General features: G+C 36.0%; 1 protein-coding gene across 1 annotated transcript in view; it reads right to left on the reverse strand.

Moving 5' to 3' along the window:
* Positions 1 to 506: 506 nt before the first annotated feature.
* LOC149789822 (uncharacterized) overlaps positions 507 to 14394 on the reverse strand; it is a 54814-nt gene continuing 40926 nt past the window's right edge. The window contains exons 8-12 of the mRNA XM_089971815.1: positions 13965 to 14128; positions 8171 to 8298; positions 7065 to 7634; positions 5818 to 5836; positions 507 to 1507 (exon numbers count right to left, since the gene is read on the reverse strand). Coding sequence (XP_089827941.1) covers positions 957 to 1507; positions 5818 to 5836; positions 7065 to 7634; positions 8171 to 8298; positions 13965 to 14128 — 1432 coding nt within the window. The 3' untranslated portion in view covers positions 507 to 956. The remainder of the gene's footprint in view (positions 1508 to 5817; positions 5837 to 7064; positions 7635 to 8170; positions 8299 to 13964; positions 14129 to 14394) is intronic.

The following is a 14394-nucleotide window of genomic DNA, read 5'->3' on the forward strand; positions in this document are numbered from 1 at the left end:
ATGGAAGTCTAAGTATGGATGACCGATGACAGACAACACATAATGCCATAAGCTCTTTTGGTCTATGACAGATGGAAGTCTAAGTATGGATGACCGAAGACAGACAACACAAAATGCCATAAGCTCTTTTGGTCTATGACAGATGGAAGTCTAAGTATGGATGACCGATGGCAGACAACACATAATGCCATAAGCTCTTTCGGTTATGACAGATGGATATCTAAGTATGGATGACTGATGACAGACAACACACGATGCCATATTAGCTCTTTCAGTCCATGACAGATGGAGGTCTAAGTATGGATGACTGATGCAGACAATACACCATACCATAAGCTCTTTCAGTCGATGACAGATGGATGTCTGAGTATAGATGATTGATGACGGACAACACACTATGCCATAAGCTCTTTACGTTGATGACCAGTAGAGCTAAAATTAATGAAAAGTACCACTGCATACTTAAAATGATACAAGGTGGTGATGGAAGATCCTCCTTAAATTCAAACCATTAAATGAACTAACTACACTGCAAATATGAACATATGCTTCACAGATAATAAGGGCTCCTTTATCAACTGCAACTTACAAGCCGTAGAAATAGCAGTGAGCATCTCCAATTGATACCCATGTAATTATATGTTTATCACAGATGTGGAATGGGGCCGATTTATTGGACATACTAGTTTTGAAACTCATATCAACACAATTAAACATTCCTACTATTTGAAATGTCTGTGCATATAAATTAGACATTTTATTATTGATTCAAGAATATAAACCATGACCCTGAACATAATTCTGAGCCTTTTCTTTTACGTTTACATACATGTATGTTCAAAAGTTTCTAGTTTCAGATTGTTCATTCAAGTCGAACATTTTCACGTCTTTGTCTCACTTGTGGGAGATGTTTCACTTGATTTTAGTCTTTGCTCAACTCTTTCTATCCTGTTAAACTATGCTTGGAGTATACTGAGGTAGGATGCATCTGGAACTCGAGTCTGCTGAATTTCCTTGAGCATTTCATTCTCAAAATTGGGGTCTCCACATTGCTGACTGAGTGTTATCAGTGTTGAGCTTATGTTACTCCAACATGTTTGGAAGTCATTGGCATTCATCATGCATGACTTTGTATGCCCATATAATTTGTTCCTGTCATCTCGTAGACCTTTGACCAGATTCATTTCCTGATGACCCAGAGTTGGCACAATGTTATTAAAAAGTGCTGACAGCAGGGTGATGTCATAGTCATCTAGGTTTGTATCATCTCCATTTGGTGGGAACATGATGTCCATCTGGGATGTATTCAACACTCTTTTCTTAAGAAGACGGTCTATGGTACTCCTGCTATTGGCCAGATGCTGGTCCAGAGTGCAGGTGGGAGTAATGACCATATGATGGAAAAGTTTTCTCAAAACCTTTGACCCAATATCATTCAACAGATATGCAATGCACATGAACCTGTCTGTGTCACTGGTTGGTGGGGATGGCATGGCACCAGCAGAAGCTGGAAGACAGAAAATAAAGGTTACATTTATAACAAACAAAAAATCATGTATGTGCCTTGTCAAAATATACAATAACATTCCCATATGATATATTAATTGACATGAATAGACCATACTGGATATAAAGCTTCACATACGACTTTAGCCTTGGATTTTGTAAGATGATACATTATATAATCATCAGCTTTGCATGCTGGTCACAATACACATGGGTATTTATTTTACTACAGTACACAAATTCATCCAATCCTATTTTATCGTGAGTTCTATATTGAGAAAACTGTTGTGACTGTTGAGTAATTCAGTATTCTTTTCCAATGCATTTGATCATGTAACATTGTATAAAGTCCAACAAACCAACACTCCTAATTATATAAATGCTATGATGGGTTTAATATACTGACATGTATTTGTGTACACAGTCTTCAAATTGGCTTTAATATACTGACTTTCATTTGTGTATACAGACTTCATATGGCTTTAATATACTTTCATCTGCGTATGCAAACTTCAAATGGATTTAATATACTGACTTTTATTTGTGTATACAGTCTTCAAATTGGCTTTAATATACTGACTTTCATTTGTGTACACAGTCTTCAAATGGCTCTAATATACAGATGTCAAATTGGCTTTAATATATTGACTTTCATTTGTGTATACACACATCAAATGGCTTTAATATACCGACTTTCACTTGTGTCTGCAGCTTTCAAATGGCTTAAAATATACTTCCACATGTGTCTGTGGCTTTCAAATGGCCTTCATATATCAACTTTCACTTGTGTCTGCAGACTTCAAATGGCTTTCAGTGTCTGCAGGCTTCAAATGGCTTTCATATACTCACTTTCACTTGTGTCTGCAAACTTCAAATGGCTTTAATATACTGACTTTCACTTGTGTCTGCAGACTTCAAATGGCTTTCAGTGTCTGCAGGCTTCAAATGGCTTTCATGTATCGACTTTCACTTGTGTCTGCAGACTTCAAATGGCTTTAATATACTGACTTTCACTTGTGTCTGCAGACTTCAAATGACTATCAGTGTCTGCAGGCTTCAAATTGCTTTCATATACTGACTTTCACTTGTGTCTGCAGACTTCAAATGGCTTTCAGTGTCTGCAGGCTTCAAATGGCTTTCATATAATGACTTTCACTTGTGTCTGCAGGCTTCAAATGGCTTTCATATACTCACTTTCACTTGTGTCTGCAGACCTCAAATGGCTTTCATGTATCGACTTTCACTTGTGTCTGCAGAGTTCAAATGGCTTTCATATACTGACTTTCACATGTGTCTGCAGACTTCAAATGGCTTTCATATACTGACTCACTTGTGTCTGCAGACTTCAAATAGCTTTCAGTGTCTGCAGGCGTCAAATGGTAATCAGTGTCTGCAGGCTTCAAATGGCTTTCAGTGTCTGCAGGCTTCAAATGGCTTTCAGTGTCTGCAGGCTTCAAATGGCTTTCATATACTGACTTTCACTTGTGTCAGCAGACTTCAAATGGCTTTAATATACAGACTTTCACATGTGTCTGCAGACTTAAAACGGCTTTAATATACTGACTTTCACTTGTGTCTGCATACTTCAAATGGCTTTCATATACCGACTTTCACTTGTGTCTGCAGACTTCAAATATGTTTAATATACTGACTTTCACTAGTGTCTGCAGACTTCAAATGGCTTTCAGTGTCTGCAGGCTTCAAATGGTTTTCATATACTCACTTTCACTTGTGTCTGCAAACTTAAATGGCTTTAATATTCTGACTTTCACTTGTGTCTGCAGACTTCACATTGCTTTCATGTAATGAATTTCACTTGTGTCTGCAGACTTCAAATGTCTTTCATATAATGAATTTCACTTGTGTCTGCAGGCTTTAAATGGCTTTAATATACCGACTTTCACTTGTGTCTGCAGGCTTCAAATGGCTTTAATATACTGACTTTCACATGTGTTTGCAGACTTCAAATAGGTTTAATATACTGACTTTCACTTGTTGCTACAGACTTCAAATGGCTTTCATATACTGACATTCATTTGTTTATACAGACTTCAAATGGGTTTAATATACTGACTTTCACTTGTGTATACAGACTTCAAATGACTTTCATATACTGACTTTCATTTGTGTGTACAGACTTCAAATGGCTTTAATATGCCGACTTTCATTTGTGTATACAAATTTCAAGATATGTTTTTGCTTGTTCATATGAAACTCATCTGTGAGAAATCAACTTAAAACAAAATATAGCCAGTGTCAGTGAAGCATGAAATACATATGTCAGAATACCCAACATTTGCAATGGGGGGATGATACACTCATGAAGATGTGACTCCTCGCTAGTTTTCATGAAACTAGGTACAACAGTTTACACCAGGTTGCTAAAATGCTATTTGGTCATGTACTAAAGACAAAAACTTAACCTAAATTTGAAATGTAGGCACAATGACCTTCAATTGTAGCTATTAAGAGAGATCATATAATTCTATCATGAACAGAGATTGATCTATAAATGTACTACAAATATAATCAAAGTCAGTAAAACATAACATATAGGTCGCTGTGTGATGAAGGTGTAGCGCACATCAAGATGCATCCCTCATCACGTTTCATGATTCCAAGTACAACATAATGTATTCACTGTGAAAACACCTGTGCTAAATGTAAAAACTAATTAGGAATGTACAACTAATCTACTCCAGTTGCCTAGCCAAAGTGGTTGGAGCATCTGCCTCAGATACATAAGGCTTGAACCTGGGTGAGTCATAACAAAGACTTATAAAAATGGTACTAGCAGCTGCCCCGCTTAGTGCTTGGCATTAAGAGGTTATTGTTAGAACTGGTTGTCCTGGTGTAAGAGTGATGTGAATGCTGCAAAAAGACGCTACTTTTCTGGCATAATGCCCCAGTGCTAGACATCAGTATAAACTGCCAAAATGCAGACATCATAGAGATATGACCAAAATTGTTAAAGCTAAGTTAAAACTCTAACTCAAGGAATTAACCCTAATCAGTATTAATGATCTCAAGTGCCCATTATCATACTTTTTGATATGACTTGAGAAGTAAACGCATCGTGGTCCTTTCTCTATGTCAAACCACTTACTAATTGGAGGAAATGTTAAATTAAACAAGGGACTTATTGTGCTGGGATCATTTTTATTCTGTCAGTAGTGACCTTGACCTTTGACCTTTTGACTCCAAAGTCAATATCTTTTTCCTTACATTAAGTGCATGCCTTCCTCAAATGGTGGCAGCTGAAGATGACGGAACATTCAAGGTATTGTACGAAAACCATTTTTCTTTCTTCAGTCAGATTAACCCTGACCTTTTGAACCTCAAATCAACAGAGCTCTTCCTTGCTCCAAGTGAAAGCAATGCACAAAGGTTAGGTGCTGTTGAAGTTGGACATCTCAAATTAATGTGAGGAAACAATTTTTCTTCTTTCAGTTATGAACCTTGACTAATGAACTTTTTGTGCTGAAATATATATTTCTTTATGCAAGTGCATGATAGCTGCAAAATTTTACATTCATAGGTTTTGGAAAATTAAAAGCTTGTGCAAATAAACTGTTAACTTATTGACCAATGGATGGACAATATCACATCATGATACTTTATGTTTAATGACTGGCATATATTAATAATAATAATAATAATAGCCACAACAATAACAGCTTTGTATAAATGTCAAAGGTCAAGGTTGACTATGTAAAACAATCTAATCCTTTTTTTCCTTGTGAAAGTGTTTTGGATTGTTAACATTCAGCCTAAAACATCTGGGTCCTTTATAATCATGTTAAAGTGCTTTGGATTCTTAACATAGTTAAAACAATTGGGTCCTTTATTATCATGTTAAAGTGTTTTGGATTGTTTGCATTCAGTGGCTGCTTGAAAACAATTGTCAAACCTATTCAAATGTGATGTGAAGTGATTTTTGATTTTATCGTAGCTTTAACAATTTTCAGTCATATCACTACGATGTCTGCAATGTGGCAGTTTATAGTGATGTCTAGCACTGGGGCATCATGCCGCAGACATGTAGCATGATGTCCCACCCAATCACATTATCCTGACACAAGGCCGACCAATCCTAACACTAACCTCTTAATGCTGAACGCCAAGCGAGGCAGCTGTTAGTACCATTTTTTAAGTCTCTGGTATGACTCGGCCGGGGATCGAACCCACGACCTCCCACATCCGAGGCGGACGCTCTAACCACTAGGCCACCGGAGCGGTCAAAGATGATTCTGAAAGGAAATCTCATTATTGATTGGTTCAAGTGTAAGATTGAGAAAAATATATACTTACATTCATCGGCAGACTGCTCCTGAAAAGTAAAGAAAATAACGTTTTAAAATGTATTATTTATTGTTGTTTACGTGCAAGCATATGTAAAACTGCAACCCTCACTTATGTAGGATCAGGAATTACCAATCCTTGATGATACAAGACAAACGAAGTTATGTGGTGTAAGGAATCTGACATAGTTTTCTATGACTGATGACCCAGGCTAAATGTAGAGATTATGGTGTAAGGAATCTGCCATTTTTTCCTAAGACCGACGATCCAGGTTAAATGTAGAGATTATGGTGGAAGGAATCTGCCATAGTTTTCTAAGACTGGTGATCCAGGCTAAATAGCTTGTAGAGATTATAACGGAAGGAATCTGAAATGGTTTTCACACTGCTGATACAGGATAAATGTAAAACTTTAAGCAACATATGTCACATTATGTGAGGATTACACCGACACGGGAAAACATTCATTGGTGGTCCTCTCTGAATTATATTAAACATTGCCATAAAATAAAGTGCAAGGATCCATTGATGAGTTTATAAAGAATGTGTTCTAACCTACCATATACATTAACAAGTGACAAGAGTCCCTTGAAAGATCTCTGGGCCAAGAGAAACTAGGAATTCAACATACATGTAAGATTATTTCTTAATTTTAAATGTTAAGTGTTGAAACCTATTCTGATATTCTTCAGCAAAACCATTTTCAATTTGGTGATGTGGCGGACATTTGGATGTCATCTTGGCAACGTATTTATTAGAAAAAAGTCTATATCATAAGAATTCTTCTGGTGTAAAACCCATGTCAGTATGATCAACCATTCAGGGTAACTAATGACAACAAAATATTAAGGACATTGCAAAAACCCCTGTCATCATGATCATCCATTCAGGGTAACTAATGACAACAAAATATTTGGGACATTGCAAAAACCCCATGACATCATGATCATCCATTCAGGGTAACTAATAACAACATAATATTTAGGACATTGTGAAAACCCCATGTTATAATGATCATCAATTCAGGGAGAATAATGACACCATTTTATTTAGGACACTGTGATACAGATCTATTAACAAAACTCCTATAGTTAACAGTGCTATTTAAAAACAATAGAGATCAATTAACAGAACTATAGCTAACAGTGCTATGTAAAAACAATTCAGCTCTAGGCCAAGTCAGATTCAACTTAAATGAGTCCATGGTCTGTCTGCATTTAACAAGTGAAAACTCCAAACGACCTAATTTGCTCTTACCTCTTCCTGAAACCAGAACTTCAGTACATCATGGGAAATAATCACATGACTGTTGTCATGGAAATGGCAGGGAACTTCTACATTCCCCTGAAGGATGGCAACTGGGATGTGGCAGTGCACACTATAACTGTCAGAGTTGGGGCACTGTATAGACAATTCAAATGGCAGACTCTGTCCTAGGCATCCAATGATATTGAACAGAGTCCTGGTGATGAATTCTCGAACTTCAATACATAGTTTGGAAGATGGAGTCTTCTCTGTGGTCCCTATTCTTGTGACTCCTGCAAATATGACGTGTTCCCTGAACAACACAGTCAATCTGTGAAGGAGGTCAAGGTCAAAAAGACAGCAACCACAGAAGATCAGATTCTCTGTCTTTTTCCTGGCAATGGGCCACTGTGCCACACATGCAGCAAGAAGCCTGTGGAAGACTGGTGAGGGTAAGAACTTCCCCGTAAATACAAAGCAAATAACTGATGTATTTCCTTGCTGAGAATTTGGCCCAAAGGAGAGGAGTTCTTTTGGTGTTGCATGGCGTAGCATACATGGAGCAAGGAGGTAACCCTCCACCTGAAATACAAATTAGTTGAAAATTTGTAAACTAAAAATTAAACTAACTCTTAAATAAGAACTTCAGAAAACGTATTTTAAAATGTACTCTGAAAGTGTGTATTATTTGCATGCATGATTTAAAACTTCTCCTTGCAAGGTTTAAGTTAATTAGGATAGAGTATTGATGAATACATTTAAAAAGTCCCAATACAGTTCTCTTCAAGAACATTTTTTAATCAAAACCTTTAATAAGTCCCATCATGTTCTTTCCAAGACTGCAGCTTGATGAAGAAAATTAATAAATCCCAACAGAGTCCTTTTCAAGACTGCAGATTGATGAAGACAATTAATAAATCCCTACAGAATCCTTTCCAAGACTACTGCTTGATCAAGAAAATTAATAAATCCCTAAAGAGTCCTTTCCAAGACTGCAGCTTGATCAGTAACTGTAATAAGTCCTGAACAATTCCTTTCCAAGACTACTGCTTGCTCAATAATTTTAATAAGTCTCAGGTGCAAAAAAGCTCACAAAATAATATTATATATTAACTGACCTTGACTTCTTTTGCATCTGGACTGTACAACCTTGGCCTGGCTACAATGTTCAACTTTTCCATAAGTTGTAAAATAATCTCCTTGTAGTAATGGAATTCAGGGTGTTTCTCTTTTGTCCAGATCACATCTAGAAAGTGACATTTTATAAAGATATTCAAGCAAATAAAACAGCATAGTATGTGTGTTGGTTTATTCTGTTTATGTGTGAGTACTGGTGTATGTTAATGCTGTATTTGTCTGTGATCTTCTTGTGATGAAATTCTTGGAGTCCCTCTTTTGTCCAGATGGTATACAGAATGTAATATTCAAGCAATAAAACAGCAGAGTTTGTGTAGTGGTGTTTGGCATGTTATTCATCCAGCAGAGTGTGTGTATTTGTGTATGGCGTGTTATTCATCCAGCAGTGTGTATTGGTGTATGGCATGTTATTCATCCAGCCGAGTGTGTGCATTGGTTTATGGCATGTTATTCATCCAACAGAGTGTGTGCATTGGTGTACAGCATGTTATTCATCCAACATTGTGTATTGGTATATGGCATGTTATTCATCCAGCAGCGTGTGTGTATTGGTGTATGGCATGTTTTTCATCCAACAGAGTGTGTGTATTGGTGTACGGCATGTTATTCATCCAGCGGAGTGTGTGTATTGGTGTTTGGCATCCAATATATAACACAATCCATGTTACAGACTTGAATTTAATTGGCATAGGGATTATGATGAATGATTTGCAATCTGAACAAAAGGAATATATAAGATGCGAATAGACAAAATAACACTCTAAGTTGACAAAAGCTTGATAACCTAATTACATTTATAAGACTAGTGTGCAAAATGCCAATGAATTATTACAACTGTGTCAAGAACAAGAGCTATGTTTTAATTTATCAATAATGCAATGTAGGGTTCATCAATACTGTACAACTTAAAGTCCATGGGATTTTTAAAAGTCACTTTTCAGGGTCAAATATATTTGGGCCCTCTTCCAAATTAAAAATCATATTTTTTTTACATCAGAGCTGAATTTCCATTCTTAACAAAGTCCTAATAAACAACTTTTAAAGATCTAAACCCAAAAAAATCACATTAAGAATAAGAATAAATGACTGGAGACCGAGGCAATCTATATTCCATATCAAAAGTCCTGGGAAAATCACTAACTGAACATGTTTGAGAGGTTGATAGAAAATACATACACAGCAAGTATGATATAAATACATACACAGCAAGTATGATAGAAATACATACACAACAAGTATGATAGAAATACATACACAACAAGTATGATAGAAATACATACACAACAAGCATGATAGAAAATACATTAACAGCAAGTATGATAAAAATGCTGTCTCATGGAAAGTACTTTTCATGTGGTTGTCTCCATTTCAAGGTTCCAGCGTTTTCTATGTCTATGATTTTGCATCTTGTATTCTAAACTTAATATATTTACTAATAAATTTTATATGTATTTTTCTCTGGTTTAAACATTTTCTTCAGCAAGAGACATAACCCTAAAACAAAAGATTCTTAATACCACATATCATTAATTACTTCTCCTGTTGTGAAAAAAATGAAATGTAATTGTATGCAATGTACTATATGTATACATGTATTTTCACAAGAACAACCAATCAGATGTGCACCCTATGGTATCTTCACAAGGTCAATCGTCCAATCAGATAGAATCACAGACCTGCCAACCCATGACGAGTCTGTCTCAGTAAGGCAGTTTTTCCCCGTAAGAATGACCAGTTTTCAGTATAGTGTAACAAAATATCAATAACTGCTATTGTAAAGCTGGAAAACAAAAGTTTGATGCAGCGACGATAAACATTATGTTCAACTGAAAAGTTTGTAAATTATGCGTAGACTTATTTACCACTAGTACAGTTGTACAAACTTGAGTTCCAAACCCAATGCAACTCAATGGCTTGTTGCTATCTCTCAACTTGACGTAATTCTTGAAAATTCTTTTTCCATTTCACATGAGGATTGCAATCCTATCTCGTGCCATGAGATATAATCAAATTGGCACGTGATGTCCAATAAATGGAACTGTTTCCTTTCCAGCTATTATTCACAAGAATATGAATAATCCTTTTTATTCTTCTTTGTTGATAATTAACACTATTTTAGAAGCTTATTTTCCCTTTTGTCTTAAAGTTAAACATGCATCTCTTTCTGGACGCCATTCAAAATAAAAAGTTTAATCAATTTGATCATGCATATGTTTTGCATGAACAAATATGTGCAGTTTAAAGCATCTGGGTGCTGATGCAAAGTTAGACTGGTTTCATGACTTATTTCAATAATCCTAATATGAAACCCAGATTCATATCAAACATGGATGAACTGATTATCCAAATTTTTCAGCAACTATCATTTTTACGAAGCTTTTGCTTGCATGCCGTGAGTCTGTATTTTAAGGGTTCTTTTCATAAGACTTAAGACAAAATCGTAAGAGTTGGCAGGTCTGCGATCACTTCAATAAGTCCATGGAATTTCCAAGGTCAGTTTTGTGAAATTGAAATTCCCAGGATTCAGACTATGGCACTATTTCAAGGAAATTCAGTCCTATGGAATTGAAATTCCCAGGAGTCAGACTATGACTCTATTTCAAGGAAATTCAGTCCTATGGAATTGAAACTCCCAGGAGTCAGACTATGACTATTTCTAGGAAATTCAGTCCTATGGAATTTAAATTCCAAGGAATCAGACTATGACTATTTCAAGGAAATTCAGTCCTATGGAACTGAAATTACCAGGACTCAGACTATGACTCTATTTCAGGAAATTCAGTCCTATGGAATTGAAACTCCAGAAGTCAGACTATTATTCTATTTCTAGGGAATTTAGTTGTATGGAATTGTAATTCCCAGGAATCAGACTATGACTCTATTTCAAGGAAATTCAGTCCTATGGAATTGAAATTCCCAGAAGTCAGACTATGACTATTTCAAGGAAATTTAGTCCTCCGGAATTGAAATTCCCAGGAGTAAACTATGACTCTATGTCAAGGAAATTCAGTCCGATGGAACTGAAATTCCCAGGAGACATACTATGACTCTATTTCAAGGAAATTCAGTCCTATGGAATGTAAATTCCCAGGAATCAGACTATGACTCTATTTCAAGGAAATTCAGTCCTATGAAATTGAAATTCCCAGAAGTCTGACTATGACTATTTCAAGGAAATTCAGTCCTATGGAATTTAAATTCCCAGGAGTAAACTATGACTCTGTGTCAAGGAAATTCAGTCCAATGGAACTAAAATTCCCAGGAGTCATAATATGACTCTATTTCAAGGAAATTCAGTCCTATGGAACTGAAATTCCCAAGAGTCTGACTATCACTCTATTTTAAGGCAATTCAGTCCTATGGAATTGAAATTCCCAGGAGTCAGATTTGGCTTATACTGGCAGATGATTGACTCTAGAAAAATCACTGTTTTGCAACAGAGAAACAACAGTCTTAGTAAAACATGTGACCTGATTTTACTTCCATCACACTGGTAAAGGCTTTGGGTGAGGAAGCTAGACCGATGGATTGATCTGATTTTAATGTATATTTAGTTCTTTATTCAACATTACCTTCCACAAAACATTTTACTTCTGAAAAATTTAAATTAGATAACATGTTTGGATTTTTTATACAGAGAATTTGTATAACTCTGGATTATCTTCGGCTGATACACCAGTGACTGAAAAAGTGTCCAGTTCAATACAATTGCACAACTGATTGAAATTCAGTATTTCCTGTTCTACACAACTTCACATTTTATTGGATTTCAAGAAGTCCAGTTATGCACAAATACACATTCGATTAGACTTCAGTAAGTACAGTTCTACACAATTACACTTCTGATTTGGGCTGCAGTTGAGTCCAGTTCTACACAAGTACACATTTGATTGGGCTTCAGTATTGAAATGGGTTAATACAGACAACAGTTTTGTGAAAATTTTTTAAACTTCATAGTACCAATGTGATTGTGGTTGAAAAAAGGCATGATAAAGCATACTGTAAATGTAAGATGTAAAAGGGAAATATCTCTGTAAATCTTTATGGAGTGCCATGACGAAACAATATGCACACGTTCACTGAATGTCTATTGTTGTTGTTGCTGTAGGGTTTAATGCATTTTTCAGCACACGATAGGCTACATATATTGGCCAGTATTAATGGTGGAGGAAGAACCCGGGAAAACCCCGAAAAGAACCACCGACCCTCGAGAAGCTACTGATAAGCTTTCTCACATACCCACATTGGCCGAATCCGAGACTCGAACCTACGCAGACAGAGGTGAGATGGCAGTGATCCATAACGGAGAGCGCTTTAGACCACTTGGCCACTCGGGGCCCCCCACTGAATGTCTATAATTTCTGTCATGTTTCAGGACAAACTTGTCTGGGGTGGGACAAATAGTGTGCACAATAATTATTATATTTGGTATATATTTTAAAACCCAAATCATCAACTGTGGACCAAATGGTCCACACAAGAATTATTATATCTGGCATGTACAATAAACACCAACAGGAATTATGCAGAATGTCACATCCTGACAGTCCTGCCAAGACAAGATCCACACACCCAGCGAAGTTCATGCAGCTTGAAAGGTTGATCACTGTGACCTTATTTTCCCTGACACGAGTATTAACCTTCACCATGATTACACTCTTAAAATATAATGACTAAACAGAATAACATGTACATGTTCTCTTGATGTTTATTTAAACACAGACGGTACATAATGATATGTACATGTTATCTTGATGTCAATAATGTCTGCCAAGTATAAACACAGACTTACAGAATGATATGTACATGTTCACTTGACACTAAGGACATAAACCAAGTTACAATAATGTACTCGATGACTTTAACAAATTCCTCACTGTATTGTTCTGGGAGCTCATTTCATTTTACATTCACTGGATGGTTACTGAGTCTGATATCCTACAATTACAACTCCAATACTGTATCGACAAAGTTACCGTATCAAACATTTGGAATGTATAAGTAAATAATGGATGGGCATTCATGACTAATATTATACATCCCTCCCATATTAAAGGTACTGAAAAATGCCAAATACTGAATATGTGAGTAAGATGGTGTCCTAAAAGCCTGAGGTCATGAGAAAAATCATACCTGATTGACCTGGACAATTTATATTTCCACAGGACCTTGTTAAAAATATAGCCTGGAAAACACTGCTCTGTGTGTGTGTGCTGTGGTAACAGTTGGACTGTTAATTCAGTCCAAAAATTCAGAGCACATGATATGTAATTAAAAAGGTCAGTTGCCACTGATCTGTTCAAGTCAAACATTACCACAGGGCACTAATAAATATAGTCTGGACAATTTCAGTCCATTTGTACGATAACACATTTCCAATAAACATTAATACATAATACAGGAATGTATTACATGGAGACTAGGAGTTCTTAAGACTTAAAGCAGGAAAGTATTACATGGAGACCAGGAGTTCTTAAGACTTAATGCAGGAAAGTATTACAGGGAGACCAGGACTTCTTAAGACTTAATGCAGGAAAGTATTACAGGGAGACCAGGACTTCTTAAGACTTAATGCAGGAAATTATTACAAGGAGACCAGTAGTTATTAAGACTTAATGTAGGAATATGCTTTATTACAAGAAGTCTAATTGTTCTTAAGACTATGTAGGAATAAGTTACTTCATAAGGAGACGAAGAGTCCAGAAGACTTAATGTAGGAATGTATTATGTTACAAGGAGACCAAAAGTTCTTAAGTAAGTTAGAAACATACACACCTATTATTTCATCAGTAAGTTTTCCCTTGTCTCTGAATTCAAACAACTTGCTCTGGATAGCAGGGTTATTCTTAAACATGAATGTATCAGCAGTGATAAGGGACTTCAGAGCATCAATTAACCATGCTGGGTCAAGCACAAGCCACTCCCTCAAACCTTCCATGCTGAAAATTACAATGCAAATTTCTATTATTTGACAGAATATGGATGTGAATATTTCCTTGTTCTATGAAGCAGGCTAAATACTGTCATCATATTCAAGATAAACTTTATGTAAATCATAGACAAAACACTATGATTTTAACATAAGAACGAAAACCATCTGATTGAAGATACATTTTATATGAATTGTAAAAAACATCATTTTAATATAAGAAGGAAAATTAGCAGAAATCAACACAACTCATAAATACTATTATGAATTATGCAT

Source organism: Sinohyriopsis cumingii, chromosome 10 (genome assembly GCF_028554795.1).
Source record: "Sinohyriopsis cumingii isolate HCF-2022 chromosome 10, ASM2855479v2, whole genome shotgun sequence".
Classification (NCBI taxonomy): Eukaryota; Metazoa; Mollusca; class Bivalvia; order Unionida; family Unionidae; genus Sinohyriopsis; species Sinohyriopsis cumingii.